General features: G+C 45.0%; 3 protein-coding genes across 3 annotated transcripts; 1 reads left to right on the forward strand and 2 right to left on the reverse strand.

The window, feature by feature from the left end:
- Window positions 1-1,666: 1,666 nt before the first annotated feature.
- Window positions 1,667-4,657, reverse strand: LOC134748554 (EEF1A lysine methyltransferase 1-like). Its single transcript, XM_063683342.1, has 4 exons — window positions 4,652-4,657; window positions 3,923-4,073; window positions 3,490-3,674; window positions 1,667-3,035 (listed from the first exon to the last, which is right to left on the reverse strand). The coding sequence occupies exons 1-4, from the start codon at window positions 4,655-4,657 to the stop codon at window positions 2,880-2,882; spliced, it is 498 nt and encodes a 165-aa protein (XP_063539412.1). The 3' UTR covers window positions 1,667-2,879.
- Window positions 4,658-5,492: 835 nt separating this feature from the next.
- Window positions 5,493-6,262, forward strand: LOC134748556 (kinesin-like protein Klp98A). The gene is made up of 2 exons (XM_063683343.1): window positions 5,493-5,652; window positions 6,092-6,262. The coding sequence occupies exons 1-2, from the start codon at window positions 5,554-5,556 to the stop codon at window positions 6,260-6,262; spliced, it is 270 nt and encodes an 89-aa protein (XP_063539413.1). The 5' UTR covers window positions 5,493-5,553.
- Window positions 6,263-9,454: 3,192 nt separating this feature from the next.
- Window positions 9,455-10,854, reverse strand: LOC134748136 (uncharacterized). The gene is made up of 2 exons (XM_063682840.1): window positions 10,005-10,854; window positions 9,455-9,590 (listed from the first exon to the last, which is right to left on the reverse strand). Exons 1-2 carry the CDS (start codon window positions 10,852-10,854, stop codon window positions 9,565-9,567), a joined length of 876 nt encoding a protein of 291 aa, XP_063538910.1. The 3' UTR covers window positions 9,455-9,564.
- Window positions 10,855-18,054: the final 7,200 nt, after the last annotated feature.

The raw sequence follows: 18,054 nt of genomic DNA on the forward strand, positions 1-18,054 counted from the left end.
TGTCATACTGAACAAATTTTACTTTGAAATTAACCCCGAAATGGCAAAAAATGCTAGTTTTTTTTCCTATTTCGGGAATAGTTTAGTAGTAAAAGTTGTTCAATATAACATAAGTGCAGTTTCATTACTGGCTCTGTTCCGTGAAAGCTACCAGAAAAGAAGACGTACCGAAATAATCCGTACCTAAGGTACATATTTAATATCTGTCGAATATTATGATATTTATGATACAAGAAAGAGAACAGGCACTGTCCCATTCTACATGTTTGATTTAACTAAATGACTGCTACCACACGGTATAAGCAAGTTAAAGGTATGTATCTACCTCTATGGTATTTGTTACTAAATGGACTGAGCTATGAAATCACAATGTCTATATTAAACGTTTTAACTACGACATTCCATCTGGATAGTCAGGCCTTTGTTTATTACGTCAGAAGTAGAAAATGTATACGTATCTCAACTAAATATATCAAACACTAACTCTGTGTTTTATATTATTTCATTTCATTCCAATAAGAAATGTCATTAGGGCCTGTTTACACATTGATTAGTGTTTAGTGAGAGTTCGTACAGTTGCTACTTGCGTTTAGTTACAACGTGTAAACAGGGCCATGCACAAAGTTGCATTGCGATAACTAATTCACATATTGAATAAAATTAAATTTATTTTAAGTGTGGATTCCGTGTGGTACTAACTCTACATGTGAACATTTACAAATGTGTTAATTTATTTAGTACAAATTTCGCACTATTAGAATAGCATTAATTATATTTTTTCACTTATTTTGGTGTTTGTAATCAGTTAGACATTTAGTTGGAGACACCTGGATCGTCTGCATTTAGCTGTGCGGGTATTACGGCTGTATACATACTTATATACCTATAAGCTTACGACCTATATGCGACCAATATTATAAGGTTTTATCATACTTAATTTTTAACAAGCAGAAACGTCTGCGATCGATGCTATTAAGCTTAGAATAAATTTAAAAGTGGAAAAATTACTGCCTTGGGTGAGACTTGAACTCACGGCCTCTGGATCCAGAGGCCGTGAGTTCAAGTCTCACCCAAGGCAGTAAGTTTTCCACTTTTAAAATTATCATACTTGTTTTGTATATCTTTGTTCTATAATAAATAAGCATCAAACTAATTATTTACTCACTAATGTTAATCAATTCTAATATGGTGTCTCGTATCAATAGTATTAAATTTTAATGATTATTTACTGTGTAGGTATTATATTATAACACCAAAATTTTACACTAAATTGCAGACCTAATCAATTGTAATCATTAAATGTGGAATAATTTATTTTAATATGTAAGCAAAATTTCTAATATTTACTATTGTCCATTACAATGATATTTTAATTGATATTCACTGAAGTAGATGACTCACAATAATTAATTAATAATTTATAAATTTGGGTTCACTTTTACATATATATTTTTTTCATTCTCTGATATATTGTGAATATTATGATTAGAACAAAAATCTGTCTTTTTAAAGTATCATATTAATAACTGACAATACTATTCATCCCAATATCACAAATCAAAATATTTAAGAATGGATTAGAATTAGTTTTTTTTTTTCTTTGAGAAATTATACCTAGTTTTTTGGGACATAATAAAAGTGAAGTCAAATATATAAGAAATCGAATAGTGTAATCGTCAGCTAGTTGTAAGGTAAGGCAGTTTGACGGTCGAGAGTTTACGAACAGTTAACCAGCATAATGTAACAAGGTGCGATTGTTAAGAGATCAATAAATGCAATGTGTTTTAATATCAATTCGTTTTATTTGATTACAATTAAGTATAAATATATTTAAAGACATGCGAAATAAAGTAAAAAACCAGACAAGTGCGAGTCGGACTCGCGCACCGAGGGTTCCGTACTTTTTAGTATTTGTTGTTGTAGCGGCAACAGAAATACATCATCTATGAAAATTTCAACTGTCTAGCTATCACGGTTCATGATATACAGCCTGGTGACAGACAGACGGACAGCGGAGTCCTAAATTAGTAATAGGGTCCCGTTTTTACCCTTTGGGTACAGAACCCTAACAAACATTACACTTAACACTACAATTGCCACGTATGCCCAACAAAAATCCCTAAATGCAATATCAGTTATTTAAATTGAGTTTTTAACTCTAATGGAATAAAATAAACGTAGTTTAAAAATGAAAAATGGCGTAAGACTTAATGATATGCTATGCATTTAATGCATATTTGTAAATTGCTGTGACCAACTGTAACTTATACATAGGTACAGTTAGCGGCAGAAGTAGCTAAGTGTGAAATATTGTCAAAATTATATGAAAATAACATTGTTGTTAAGAAAATAAGTTGCATATCATTTTGGACACCTGTCCAGCTTAGTTACCTCTGCTGCTAAATTATTTTAAAATAATAAATTATTTTACACCATGCATGAAATAAAGCACCAGAAGATTAACAGAGAAACGTATACAGCAGTAATTTTTAGACACAATATCTATTTTAAAACCCGTATAAAACTATAAAGAGTAGGTAATTTGATTGTGACGTCACATGCTAGTGTTTCATATAAATTTCATAGTAGCTTCAGTTCGAAAAAAGAAACTGGTTCGACTAGTAGTCAAATACCCTATTTATATTGTGCTGAATATTCATACTTGGCTTCAATAATAACAACATACATTGAATACATTCTGACAGATTAAAGGGGAGAGAAAAAAAATCGTAGTTTTCCAATCTGGCCCTTCTGAGGGCGTCCGCTAGTTGGCGCGGTTGCACGGAGTGGGTTAACGAAAAATAATATGAGCGTTGGTAACTGGCGCAAACGCGTGCGACGGATTTTGCCTACGCCCTGACACGTTCAATGAATCAGCATCATCTTAAAGCGCCATCTAGATAAAAATTAGCGTAGCAAGCGAACTCGTTGGCTAAGTTGTTCCTATGGCGCGGCTGGAACTCACACATTCGCAAATCCAACAATTTCTCCACATTCTCCTTCATCACCGCCCCTGTGCACACCACGATCTTATCCTGAAACATAATAGATTTGCAAATATGTAGTTTATTTCGGAAACGGCCATTGTAAACCTCAAACGGAAGAGCGGGGTTTCCTGACACAGATGTATACATTCATCAACTAGTAAATTCTAGCCATTATATTGTAATTGTAATTTATGGAAGTTTTTATTCTAGCTGCATTTTTTACTTTGTCAAATAAACATAATATTTCCAGTTAATATGACGAGTAGCAAAAGAAATAAACCTTAAAAATTTGGTAAAAAAAAACAAAAAAATTTTTAAGTCGTGATTCGCGTGTGATTTTTTTAAATAGCTGCGTTGGCCAAAATCCAAGCTCCGCGGCCGAAACGTATTTACTTTGTCACAATGATACAACTTTTTTTTGTAATTTCTTTAGGTATATTTTTTGGGTGATATAGCGCAAAATTATCAATGTCTAAGCGTCGAAATAGACAAATAATCTTACCTTGGCCAACAGTTTTATGGTCTGCGAGGTCTTCCCGATGCACTCTTCAGACAAGAATGGAGGATCAGCTACAACCAGGTCGTACCGGTCTAGGTCCGGGGGCAGCTTGTCAGGGAAGTTGTAGTCATAGAAGATGAAGTCAGGGGCGTGCACCTCGAACCGCCGGTCGTACTCGAGAAGGGATACTGAAAAAGTGAAGTTGTTACGTTACGTAATTAGTGCTTGACCTATTTATTAAATTTATTTATTTATTTAATATATTTATTTCGGATAACAAGATCCATACATTACAATAATTAACAATTAATGATTAAATTACACTATTAATAATAGCTAATTAATTTAAAGCATTGTCAAATCACAACATAAAAATCATACATCACTAATAAAATGAAATAAAACTAGTTTTTTTTTTTTTTAAGATAGCACCAACCTGTAGCGCGGTCTCCAAGTTGTCGCTTCACTGGCACAAAGAGTGTGGGGCAGGACACCAGTGCCACCCTGCCTCCATCAAGTATTGTTTTGTCCACCACCTTCATTAGCGCCTGCACTGTGGCCTCGTCATACCAGAACTGACTTAGTTGCTGGAAATAACAAATAGCAGTAGTTAATAGCCGGGTCCACACAAGCCACGTCTACACTGGCTGTTCTGTGCGCGAGGAAATTGCCTCGCGCGTATGCTCGCTCTGTATGGCCCGGATAATAACGCTCTTTCAGCAGTCAAGTAAAAAGTAAGTTTGGCTATTAACTGAAGTAGTAGTAGTATTAGTGTTTCATAAAATGGGGCCCAGATAGGATTTCTAGAAATAAGACAGCACATCCATATATTATGTCTATTGAATAAATATTAAACCCTTAGAGGATATAACCAAACGGAGATGCCTTGTCTGTAATTTTCTGTACAAAACAGTGCCTATTTTTGCGGGGGAGGGGCACATCAAATGTATATGTAACGTAATAAACGCGTAAACGCATTTCATTTCATTTCAATAAAAGCCATGTCAGATAAACGTCAGTCCATACATTGTGTATGGCCATTGGCCGCCTATATGCGACAGAGGGGAACGCCTGTTAATGGCTACTCCGTTTGGTTAGTATCCTCTAAGTATTGAACCAGTCTCACTCATTGGTTCAGTAGACTAACAGTAAAAAGGTGACAGACAGACATGGCTCCTCTTGCATTCATGATAAATATGTATGTATGTAATATAGTATCGGGAAATCAAAGACTATAAAAGATAGAGCTAGTTTTGTTCGTAGGAACTACGAAGATTATTTTAGAAATAAGAAACAAATGCATTCAAAGAATCTTAAACAACTCTCATTTTCAACCGTAAACTAAAAGTTGTTTTACTGCGAATATAAAGTGCCATTCTCAACCAAAAGGGTAGTTATTTTCGGTTGTCAATAAGGCGCTATGTCCATATAGCTTCAATTTGAAATTAACCTTATAGACTAGCGACAATGTGGTACCTTTTGATTGAAAACGTCACAAATAGCCTAAACTATATCGGAACATATATTATTATATGCAGAGCGGCAATCGGAACATTTTCTTATAAATAAAGTCTTCTTCGTCGGAAACTTGAGAGCTTGAATCATCCCCTGAAGCAAGAACTTTACATAAAATATATGTAGTTCTTGACTATATTATCTTTAACATCATAGCTTCCGATACACGAATTATGACATTTCGCTCGATACAATTAATTCCCAAAGTAACCTCTAACTCGGTCTTTTAAACCTACTTTCTTCGGTTATTTATTATGTGATACTATAAACAAAAAAAGAAGAAAAAACAATCTTAACTTAAATAGTAATTTCATAGCTTTCGAATTTCGATATTGTAAGGTAACGTTTTTAAAATAAATAAAAATCGACAAAATTCGATCAAAATTGACACTTGGCGCGTATGGTCTTTCCCGTTCTTTCTTACGAAATGTGACAGTGACAGCGGCAAACCGATGGAACGGCCTTAATATACTTACCTTATTTTCTGTCTGTTTAGCGACGGATGGCAAATCCGGTCGGCGGCAGGTGACCGAGGCAGAAGCGTTGCGCGCGATGCAGAGACTGTGTTCTCGTATAGCGTCCCAGAAGATGCTCGTCATCTCCTCCCTCGAGAACGACTGCTCCAAGGAGGAGCTCAACCGGCAGATAGCGGTGAGTATACTGACAGATGGTCCACTCAGGCCTTACACTTTGACCGCCAAAGACGTCAAATGACGCGCGCGGCTACAGCCCAATATCAACCTTCTGGCGTTCAAAAGATTCAGAATGAATTCTAAGGATCGGATTTGCATTGCAAAGCGTCTTTGATAATCAAGCGGGCAATATGGTTATTTACCACCGACATAGTTTCATCATCATAATTTAAGAGCATGGCTCTTGTCGGTGGAGTATGCGCCAGTTTTCTCTGTCCTCGGCCAGGTTCTTTAGGTCCCTGTAAGACACGACATTTGCTTTCGCTTTCAGTTGTTGTGTGTAGCTTGCTCCCGACATAGTTTACAAAAGTCGAATTATTTTGCAGTATACTTCTTAGTTAAAGCCTTCGTTTCATTTGTTAAAGAGTGGTTTTCAGAATCTCTTTTTTCTGTGTCAGGTGCTCCAAGACCTGCAAAAGAAGTACGTCCGTCTAGAGATGGCTTTACAATACTCGTTCTTCGACAACGGCAAGAGCAACGGACGGTCCACCGTCACTCCCATACAAGAGATGCCTTCACTCACGCTCAGCGAGAGCGATGTGCTCGCCGACCCGCCCAACGACAGGTAATGTGCTATATTACATGGTAATAAAGTCTATATTACGGTAGTAAAATCAGTACAGTAGTAAGTAAAAGCAACGGTCCACGGTCACTCCCATACAAGAGATGCCTTCACTCACGCTCAGCGAGAGCGATGTGCTCGTCGACCCGCCCAACGACAGGTAATGTGCTATATTACATGTATGGATTCCTATTCAGCGGTGTAGAAATCAAACTCGGAGATCCATATAAAGTTTATAATAATTAAGAAACGTAGTTTACAAACGCGTGCAAAGAGCGGAAGAAGTTTAGGCGACAGAAAGAAGCTATGTACAATTATTATAGTTGTTGTTAGCGTAACGCGCGCAAGCAGAGGCTAGCGAAAACGCGGAGAAAAGCGGCGTGCGTTTAGTGCGAATCTCTGGGAGCCTCTGTTCAAGCGCAGGCGACGCACTGAGCTCCGGGCGGCCGCGCCGCGGTGGGGGCGTGACGTCACAGCCAGGGACCGCCAGGCTGCCGGCCGCTCTCGCCGTCGCCTGACTTCGGGCCCGCTGGAGAAGTTGGTAGTGTGGAGTTGTAGTCACCACACCACCCCCCTTGGAGATTTATGGCCCTGCGACATAAAAATCAGGAAAAGTTACTTTTCTGCCCGAGCGTGTTGTCCTGACGGGTTGAGACGGGCAGACGTTAACTTGGGATTGAGGTGAGTTGTCGTCTGTCAACACATAAGCTGGTTTGACTCTGTCGATCGAAACTGTCACTGGTCCTCTTTGTAGGTCTAGAGTAAGAGTTTTATCGGTTCGCTTCAAGACTTTCAGTGGACCTGTGTACGGAGCTTCCAAGGACCCTCTGAGATGGTCTTTTCTTAAAAATACATGGCTAGAGGTTTTGAGGTCTTTATGAACAAAAACTGACTTCGTACCGTGCCTTGAAACAGGAGCAGGTCTGATTTTAGCTATGTGCTGCCTCAGCTGGGAAACGAAATCTACTGGCTGGACCTTATTTGCAGAATGTGGTTGTAAAAACTCACCAGGTATCCTCAGAGGCTCACCATAGACCATTTCTGCCGCTGAACAGTGTAAGTCTTCCTTCCACGCCGTTCGTAGGCCCAAGAGCACGATGGGTAGGACGTCTGTCCATCGTATCTCATTGTGGGCCATTATAGCGGCCTTTAAAGTACGGTGCAGCCTCTCGCACATTCCATTCGCAGCAGGATGGTACGCTGTGGTGCGTTGGAGTTGAATACCACACAGCTTGGAGAGTTCTTTAAATAGATGGGATTCGAACTGCCGACCTTGGTCAGTGGTCACGATCTGTGGACAACCAAACCTTGAAATCCATGTATTACAAAATGCCTTAGCTACCGTCTCAGCGCTGATGTTTTGCAGCGGTACGACTTCCGGCCAGCGTGTAAATCGGTCTATAGCGGTTAAACAATATCGGTAGTCGCACGAAGATGGCAGGGGTCCCACGAGGTCTATGTGAACATGAGAAAACCTGGTTCCTGTCAGTTCGAAATTTCCCAGGGGTGCAGAAGTGTGTCTCTGGACTTTCGCGCGTTGGCATGATTCACAGCTCTGGACCCAGGTTCGCAAGTCCTTGCGCACGGAGGGCCAAACGAATCTGTCTGTTACCAGTTTGGTCGTAGTTCTCGCGCCTGGATGACTCATTCCGTGGACAGACTGGAACACTTGGTGGCGTAGTTCCTTTGTGATGAACGGTCGTGGCTTCGACTGAGAGACATCGCAAGTTATGGAAACATTCATACCTTGTATTGGTACACGTTTTAGCTGTAGTGAGGAACCGCTCGACATAAGGTTCTGCAACTCGGCATCGTTCTGCTGCCGGCGTGCTAATTCCTCCAGGTCGACAGGTGTTGAAATGGCTTCTATCCTAGAGAGGGCATCGGCAGTCAGATTATCCTTTCCTGAAATATGCCGAATGTCTGTTGTAAATTGAGAAATTAGGTCGAGGTAGTTGAACTGACGAGGAGAACAGGTACGGTCCTTTTGTGTGAATGCAAACGTAATCGGTTTGTGGTCCGTATAGATTACGAAATGCCGTCCCTCGATCATGTGGCGGAAATGCTTTATGCTCTCATAAATCGCCAACAGTTCACGGTCGTAAGCGCTGTACTGTTTCTGTGCATTGTTCAATTTCTTTGAAAAGAACGCCAGAGGTTGCGACTGTCCAGCTATTTGCTGCTCAATTACCGACCCTATGGCTGTATTGGAAGCATCTGTGACTAGAGCTAGCGGAGCGTCTTGGACAGGATGAGACAGTAAAGTAGCTTTTGATAAACTGGACTTACATCTTTCAAAGGCGTTCAGAAGCTGTGGGGTCCAGGTCAGGACCTTAGAGTCCTTGACGTGAGAACCAGCCAACATGCCGTGTAGAACTGCCTGTTCTTCTGCAGCCTTGGGTAAGAAACGCCTATAAAAATTGAGCATTCCAAGAAATCTTCTCAAACCTTTTGCTGTTTCAGGTGCCGTGAACTGCTGGATGGCTGTGACCTTCGATTCCGGCGGACGTGCGCCTTCTGCTGATATGCAGTACCCCAGAAAAGTGACTTCACTTACACCAAAACTGCATTTGGACTCGTTCAATAGAATGCCATACTCGCTCAGGCGCTGAAACAACTGCTTCAGATGCTCTAGGTGCTGCTCGTGGGTCTGGGAAAAAATCAAAATATCGTCGATATAGGAAAAACAGAAATCTAGGCCCCGTAGAACTTCATCCATGAAGCGTTGGAATGATTGAGCCGCATTCCTGAGCCCAAATGACATGTACGGAAATTCGAACAAACCGAATGGCGTCGTAATGGCGGATTTGGGAATATCTTCAGGATACACTGGGATTTGGTTGTAAGCCTTCACCAGATCCAGTGTCGAAAATATTTTACAACCGGCTAGTCTGAGCGAGAAGTCTTCTATATGTCTGATAGGGTACCTGTCAGGTACCGTGCGTGCGTTTAGAGCACGGTAGTCGCCGCACGGCCTCCAGGAGTCCCCTTTCTTCGGTGCCAGGTGTAATGCAGATGCCCAAGGAGAATCTGAGCGCCTTGCTGTTCCGTCTCGAAGCATCTCGTCAAATTGATCTTTTGCCACCTTCAAACGGTCGGGTGCTAATCGTCGAGGTCTGCAGAAGACGGGTGGTCCAGCTGTAGTGCGTATATAATGGACAGTCGAATGCTTTACCTCTCTCATGATGCCGGATGGCTTGATGAGGTCCGGGTACTGCGCCAGAAGTTTGTGGTACTCTGTGTTACCCGAAATAGCTTTGATGCTCGGCGGCTGGCAGGTCTTGACTACGCCGGTGGTTGACAATAAGGTCAAGCTGTCCAACAAGCGTCTGTTTCTGCAATCAACAAGCAGCCCGTAAAATGAAAGAAAATCAGCGCCAATGATCGGCCTATCTACGTCAGCCACTACGAAATTCCAGGCGAAGTCGCGTCGCAGGCCTAACTCTGGATGCAGCTTAAGTGTCCCATAAGTTTTGATAACTGTGCTATTTGCAGCAGTCAGGCTGTAACCGGTTGGCCTTCTGTTCTCCCGGGCGAACCTACGTGGCAAAACGCAAAGATCTGAGCCAGTATCTATTAAGAATTGCACCTTTGTATTCTTATCTGTGACAAATAAGCGGCTGGTAGATTTAAGACAGTCATTTGCCGCCTCTACTGACTGTCGTTCAAGTTTCCCGAAGATTTATAACTACACGGGATTGTGCATTTCTCGGCGTCATCACCAAATAAATTATGGTACCAACAAATACCTGGAGTACGGCTCTGCGAATGTTGACGACCCCTGCTTCTAGACCGGGCTAGGCGATTGCCACGTGTCTGTGGCGTGCGGCTGCGGCTCCGTCGTTCTCGAATGTTCAGCTGAGATATCTGTTGGGTAATTTCAGATTTAATACGGCTCGTGATCATCTCTTCCATTTTTGAAAGCATACCCTCAAATGACAACGGAACGGTCGCTGAGCTGGTGCTAGCTACTTGGAGCATATTATTAGGCGGTGAAATCTCCGTTATTTTATCAGCTAAATCTGCTAAGTCACTGAGGCTTACATTTTGCGAAGCGATGATTTGCTGCACATTAATGGGCAAACGGCTCGACCACAGCGATCTTAAAAATTCGTCACTCACTCCTGGTCCCGCTAGCGATTGTAATTTACGCAGAAACTGGGACGGTTTTAGATCGCCTAGCTCCTCCTTTACTAGAAGTTTCCGTAAGCGCTCGTCACGTGACATCGATAGCCGCCGCACCAATTCGTATTTTAATTTTTCATACCTGTCTTTCTCGGGTGGATTTGTAATGATGTCGCGTACTTCCCTGGCAGCGTTCTGATCTAGCTGTTGGACCACGGTGTAGAACTTAGTGGAGTCGGTCTTCGTACGCGTAACTTCAAACTGCGCCTCCACCTGGGCGAACCAAATTTCTGGGTCATCTGGCCAGAACGGGGGCAAACGAACAGCAACTCGATTCACTGCGCCGTACACTAAAGGTTCCGCGACGTCATTATCCGACGAGGGAGCCGCGGCCACGTTTACCTTCTTGCCCGGCGGTTTAACCTTTGCCCCGCCCGCTGTCTCCTCTGTCTTCTCGCGCTCCGTGTCCGACATCGCGTATTAAAACGTCGCGCGGTCACCAATATGGATTCCTATTCAGCGGTGTAGAAATCAAACTCGGAGATCCATATAAAGTTTATAATAATTAAGAAACGTAGTTTACAAACGCGTGCAAAGAGCGGAAGAAGTTTAGGCGACAGAAAGAAGCTATGTACAATTATTATAGTTGTTGTTAGCGTAACGCGCGCAAGCAGAGGCTAGCGAAAACGCGGAGAAAAGCGGCGTGCGTTTAGTGCGAATCTCTGGGAGCCTCTGTTCAAGCGCAGGCGACGCACTGAGCTCCGGGCGGCCGCGCCGCGGTGGGGGCGTGACGTCACAGCCAGGGACCGCCAGGCTGCCGGCCGCTCTCGCCGTCGCCTGACTTCGGGCCCGCTGGAGAAGTTGGTAGTGTGGAGTTGTAGTCACCACACATGGTAATAAAGTCTATATTACGGTAGTAAAATCAGTACAGTAGTAAGTAAAAGCAACGGTCCACGGTCACTCCCATACAAGAGATGCCTTCACTCACGCTCAGCGAGAGCGATGTGCTCGCCGACCCGCCCAACGACAGGTAATGTGCTATATTACATGGTAATAAAGTCTATATTACGGTAGTAAAATCAGTACAGTAGTAAGTAAAAGCAACGGTCCACGGTCACTCCCATACAAGAGATGCCTTCACTCACGCTCAGCGAGAGCGATGTGCTCGCCGACCCGCCCAACGACAGGTAATGTGCTATATTACATGGTAATAAAGTCTATATTACGGTAGTAAAATCAGTACAGTAGTAAGTAAAAGCAACGGTCCACGGTCACTCCCATACAAGAGATGCCTTCACTCACGCTCAGCGAGAGCGATGTGCTCGTCGACCCGCCCAACGACAGGTAATGTGCTATATTACATGGTAATAAAGTCTATATTACGGTAGTAAAATCAGTACAGTAGTAAGTAAAAGCAACGGTCCACGGTCACTCCCATACAAGAGATGCCTTCACTCACGCTCAGCGAGAGCGATGTGCTCGCCGACCCGCCCAACGACAGGTAATGTGCTTTATTACATGGCAATAAAGTCTATATTACGGTAGTAAAGTCCGTCTAGAGATGGTGCGACTGATGTAAGAGCAAGGGTCCACGGTGACTGATGACTGATGAGATGCCTTCACTCACGCTCAGCGAGAGCGATGTGCTCGCCGACCTGCCCAACGACAGGTAATATGTTTTATTACTTGGCAATAAAGTCTATATTACGGTAGTAAAGTCCATCTAGAGATGGTGCCGTGTTTATGTTTCCGATTTAGGCCACAAGATGGCAGACCCTCCAACGCGCACGGTCCCTATAGATTTTTTCTTGTAGCACTTTTTCATGTGTATAAATGACTTGACATAATGTTTTATCTCCAGGTTAACGAACACAGAAATCGAAGCATCCGACAACGTGTCGACATCCAACGACGAAACGGCAGAGTCCTGGGACGGCATCGACGACCCTCTACGGCGTGCGGCGAGGACGCATATAGAACCCGAGCCTAACGGCAACGAGCTTATAGTAGATGATTCTCTACCGGTGAGTTACACTATAGACCTTGCTGCATTGACATAAGGTTCAAGGCTGTACATCCAACGAGACGGCAGAGTCCCGGGTCCCGGGACGGCATCGACGACCCTCTACGGCGTGCGGCGAGGACGCATATAGAACCCGAGCCTAACGGCAACGAGCTTATAGTAGATGATTCTCTACCGGTGAGTTACACTATAGACCTTGCTGCATTGACATAAGGTTCAAGGCTGTACATCCAACGAGACGGCAGAGTCCCGGGTCCCGGGACGGCATCGACGACCCTCTACGGCGTGCGGCGAGGACGCATATAGAACCCGAGCCTAACGGCAACGAGCTTATAGTAGATGATTCTCTACCGGTGAGTTACACTATAGACCTTGCTGCATTGACATAAGGTTCAAGGCTGTACATCCAACGAGACGGCAGAGTCCCGGGTCCCGGGACGGCATCGACGACCCTCTACGGCGTGCGGCGAGGACGCATATAGAACCCGAGCCTAACGGCAACGAGCTTATAGTAGATGATTCTCTACCGGTGAGTTACACTATAGACCTTGCTGCATTGACATAAGGTTCAAGGCTGTACATCCAACGAGACGGCAGAGTCCCGGGTCCCGGGACGGCATCGACGACCCTCTACGGCGTGCGGCGAGGACGCATATAGAACCCGAGCCTAACGGCAACGAGCTTATAGTAGATGATTCTCTACCGGTGAGTTACACTATAGACCTTGCTGCATTGACATAAGGTTCAAGGCTGTACATCCAACGAGACGGCAGAGTCCCGGGTCCCGGGACGGCATCGACGACCCTCTACGGCGTGCGGCGAGGACGCATATAGAACCCGAGCCTAACGGCAACGAGCTTATAGTAGATGATTCTCTACCGGTGAGTTACACTATACACCTTACTGTATAGACATAAGGTCCACTTTCCACTAGTTAAGACTGTACGTCTAACTATGAGAAGGCGGAATTCTGGGCCTGAGACGTTGTTTAAACAATTAGGAACATTTTTGATTATATATTTTCTCATTTGTTCCAGGACCCTACGGCCACAGTAGGTCTTATGCACCCCATCGATTTTAGTAAGTTTTTTTTACATTTATTTTTGTAAAAAGATATCTAAGTTTTAGGAAAAACAGCAGTCAACAGTCTTGGTTTTGCCGTATTAATTAATGAAGTACCTATGTTGCACCTTTTTTTTTTTTTTTTTTTTTTTTTTTTTATTTATTGAGAAACAAACAGTCTTAAAGTAAACATAAGCAACTTAGCTAATAGCTACAAATTGATTTTTTATAGACCTATAGTTTCCTAATTCACATATCGAGGTACAATTAAAAAGTAATGATAAATAGTGCAAACTTGTAGTACCTAGTAGTTGTACATAATCAAAACAATAGTATACCAACTAATACAATAGCATATAAATGTATAAACAAGAGAAAAGACTTATACTTACACTTTTCACTTACTTAGACTTAAATTACTAAGATTACAAGTACTTACTATCGGGTTGCTTGCAACATTTCACCCTTATTTTAATAAAGAATATACAGTTCTTTTAAACAAGCCTAATGAACTGCTAAACAAATCTGCGTCCATACACTTTTCATTGTACTGCCTACACGCGCGCCCAATATACGAATGCCGTGCGTGTTTTGTTCTGCTGTTAGGAATGCTAAATAATGCCTTACTGCGACAACTACGTTCATTCCTACGGGGGACACGAAAGCAAATTTTATGTAATAAATCGGGGGCATCTACAACATTATTAATAATTTTAAATAAAAATGCTAAATCTGTACAGGACCGTCTAAGTGAAAGTGGCTGGATATTATGATGTGTAGCCGAGGAAGCGTAATTTACATAGTTACGACCCACTCGAAATTCCAGTGCTTTAACGAATTTTTTCTGGAGTCTTTCAATTCGGGTCTTATGGACATTAAAGAGAGGATTCCACACTACAGAAGCAAATTCCAATCTACTGCGAACGTAACTATTATAAAGAAGTTTATAAGTGAGAGGTCTTCGAAAAGGTTTTGCTACACGAAGAACGAAACCCAGTAGTTTGTATGCTTTGTTTAAAATATGATCTATATGAGGGTTAAACGTTAGTTTTGCATCCATTAACACCCCTAGGTCACGTATAATATGTTGTCGTGTTAGAGTACTGCCGCACAGCCGGTAACTGAATACAATGGGATCCCTTTTCCGAGTGAAAGTAATAACTGAACATTTATCACTATTTAAAAACAGATTATTTTCAATACAAAATGTTTCAAAACTAGTTAGATCATCCTGCAGTAGGGAACAGTCAGCGTCTGTTTCAATGACTCGAAATATTTTAGTATCATCAGCATATAAAAGAGCTTTCGAATTTGTCAGACACTCCGTGATATCATTTATATGTAATATAAATAATAATGGACCCAAATGGGACCCTTGAGGGACACCTGAGGTGGTTATTTTGAAAGCCGATGAAAAACCTCAGAGTACAACACTTTGGGACCTATTTTCAATATAAGATTTCACCCATCGAAAAAGATCCCCATGGATGCCAAGGTTCCAGAGTTTCACCAGAAGCGTATTGTAAGAAATTTTGTCGAACGCTTTGGCGAAGTCTGTGTAGACTGCATCGACTTGATGCTTATTATCCATTGCATCTCGTATGACTTCACTAAAGGACGAAAGATTACTCTTCACACTTCGACCCCTGTAAAACCCGTGCTGACTCGGATTGATATGACGCCGTACAGCGTATGATAATTGATCAGTGACAATTTTTTCTAATATTTTACCGAATTGGCACAACTTAGAGATAGGCCTATATTTTTCCACGTCCTGGCTTATAGAACCCTTGGGTATAGGTGTAATCCACGCCGTTTTCCAGATTTGCGGAACCTTTCCCTCCTTGATAGACTGCTGAAATAATTTGGTGACAGGAACCACCAAAGTGCCAGCACATTTACTAATAAGTAAAGAAAAGTAAAGTTCTATTTAAGGGGACAGATTATATCGCGTATATTGAATTTATAATACATCCCGACGTTTCACACACGACATCACGAACGCTGTGAAGGGTTCGAAACGTCGAGATGTATTATAAATTCAATATACGCGATATAATCCGTCCCCTTAAATAGAATTTACAAAAAGGTACACCTATAAATAATAATAAAAAAAAAAACATCCTTTTTCATAGTTTTATTTCATGAGTAACTATCGCGGTAACCGAAGACAATATTATCTATTTAAGGGGCTTTATGTCGGCAATGGTGGTATCCATTCTAGCAACAATACTTCCGAAAAAAGTACAGTTTGTAATGATATGTGCCATTTTCAACCAAAAGGGTACTTATTATCGCTTGTCAGTAAGGCGCAATTTCCATATAGCTTCAATTAGAAATCAACCTTATCAACAAGCGACAATGTGGTACCTTTTGGTTGAAAACGTCACAATTGTTGTTAAACAGACTCGGTGGTGAGCATCCCCGGCTGGGTGACCCGCGGCGCGGGCGCGTCCACGCACCACGAGTACGAGGTGCGCATCCGCCTCGGCGCGCACCGCTGGGCTCTGCTGCGGCGCTACCGCCGCTTCCGGGACCTCTACCTGGCCATGCGCCGGACATACGGACACAAGGTACACACGTACACAGGCTTACATGTCCACGCACCACGAGTACGAGGTGCGCATCCGCCTCGGCGCGCACCGCTGGGCTCTGCTGCGGCGCTACCGCCGCTTCCGGGACCTCTACCTGGCCATGCGCCGGACATACGGACACAAGGTACACACGTACACAGGCTTACATGTCCACGCACCACGAGTACGAGGTGCGCATCCGCCTCGGCGCGCACCGCTGGGCTCTGCTGCGGCGCTACCGCCGCTTCCGGGACCTCTACCTGGCCATGCGCCGGACATACGGACACAAGGTACACACGTACACAGGCTTACATGTCCACGCACCACGAGTACGAGGTGCGCATCCGCCTCGGCGCGCACCGCTGGGCTCTGCTGCGGCGCTACCGCCGCTTCCGGGACCTCTACCTGGCCATGCGCCGGACATACGGACACAAGGTACACACGTACACAGGCTTACATGTCCACGCACCACGAGTACGAGGTGCGCATCCGCCTCGGCGCGCACCGCTGGGCTCTGCTGCGGCGCTACCGCCGCTTCCGGGACCTCTACCTGGCCATGCGCCGGACATACGGACACAAGGTACACACGTACACAGGCTTACATGTCCACGCACCACGAGTACGAGGTGCGCATCCGCCTCGGCGCGCACCGCTGGGCTCTGCTGCGGCGCTACCGCCGCTTCCGGGACCTCTACCTGGCCATGCGCCGGACATACGGACACAAGGTACACACGTACACAGGCTTACATGTCCACGCACCACGAGTACGAGGTGCGCATCCGCCTCGGCGCGCACCGCTGGGCTCTGCTGCGGCGCTACCGCCGCTTCCGGGACCTCTACCTGGCCATGCGCCGGACATACGGACACAAGGTACACACGTACACAGGCTTACATGTCCACGCACCACGAGTACGAGGTGCGCATCCGCCTCGGCGCGCACCGCTGGGCTCTGCTGCGGCGCTACCGCCGCTTCCGGGACCTCTACCTGGCCATGCGCCGGACATACGGACACAAGGTACACACGTACACAGGCTTACATGTCCACGCACCACGAGTACGAGGTGCGCATCCGCCTCGGCGCGCACCGCTGGGCTCTGCTGCGGCGCTACCGCCGCTTCCGGGACCTCTACCTGGCCATGCGCCGGACATACGGACACAAGGTACACACGTACACAGGCTTACATGTCCACGCACCACGAGTACGAGGTGCGCATCCGCCTCGGCGCGCACCGCTGGGCTCTGCTGCGGCGCTACCGCCGCTTCCGGGACCTCTACCTGGCCATGCGCCGGACATACGGACACAAGGTACACACGTACACAGGCTTACATGTCCACGCACCACGAGTACGAGGTGCGCATCCGCCTCGGCGCGCACCGCTGGGCTCTGCTGCGGCGCTACCGCCGCTTCCGGGACCTCTACCTGGCCATGCGCCGGACATACGGACACAAGGTACACACGTACACAGGCTTACATGTCCACGCACCACGAGTACGAGGTGCGCATCCGCCTCGGCGCGCACCGCTGGGCTCTGCTGCGGCGCTACCGCCGCTTCCGGGACCTCTACCTGGCCATGCGCCGGACATACGGACACAAGGTACACACGTACACAGGCTTACATGTCCACGCACCACGAGTACGAGGTGCGCATCCGCCTCGGCGCGCACCGCTGGGCTCTGCTGCGGCGCTACCGCCGCTTCCGGGACCTCTACCTGGCCATGCGCCGGACATACGGACACAAGGTACACACGTACACAGGCTTACATGTCCACGCACCACGAGTACGAGGTGCGCATCCGCCTCGGCGCGCACCGCTGGGCTCTGCTGCGGCGCTACCGCCGCTTCCGGGACCTCTACCTGGCCATGCGCCGGACATACGGACACAAGGTACACACGTACACAGGCTTACATGTCCACGCACCACGAGTACGAGGTGCGCATCCGCCTCGGCGCGCACCGCTGGGCTCTGCTGCGGCGCTACCGCCGCTTCCGGGACCTCTACCTGGCCATGCGCCGGA

The sequence above is a fragment of the Cydia strobilella genome, chromosome 16 (assembly GCF_947568885.1).
Source record: "Cydia strobilella chromosome 16, ilCydStro3.1, whole genome shotgun sequence".
NCBI classification, from domain to species: Eukaryota; Metazoa; Arthropoda; class Insecta; order Lepidoptera; family Tortricidae; genus Cydia; species Cydia strobilella.

Bases quoted from the DNA above. Each gene is read 5' to 3' on its own strand.
- LOC134748554 (XM_063683342.1), bottom strand. The intron at 3,675-3,922 runs GTTGGTGCTATC...TCACTTTTTCAG, and splicing joins ACTTGGAGACCGCGCTACAG to TATCCCTTCTCGAGTACGAC. The intron at 3,036-3,489 runs GTAAGATTATTT...ATTATGTTTCAG, and splicing joins CCATAAAACTGTTGGCCAAG to GATAAGATCGTGGTGTGCAC.
- LOC134748136 (XM_063682840.1), bottom strand. From the start codon at position 10,854: ATGTCGGACACGGAGCGCGAGAAGACAGAGGAGACAGCGGGCGGGGCA. The intron at 9,591-10,004 runs GTATTTGTTGGT...TGTTGATTGCAG, and splicing joins TTCGCAGAGCCGTACTCCAG to AAACAGACGCTTGTTGGACA.
- LOC134748556 (XM_063683343.1), top strand. From the start codon at position 5,554: ATGCAGAGACTGTGTTCTCGTATAGCGTCCCAGAAGATGCTCGTCATC. The intron at 5,653-6,091 runs GTGAGTATACTG...TTTCTGTGTCAG, and splicing joins AGCTCAACCGGCAGATAGCG to GTGCTCCAAGACCTGCAAAA.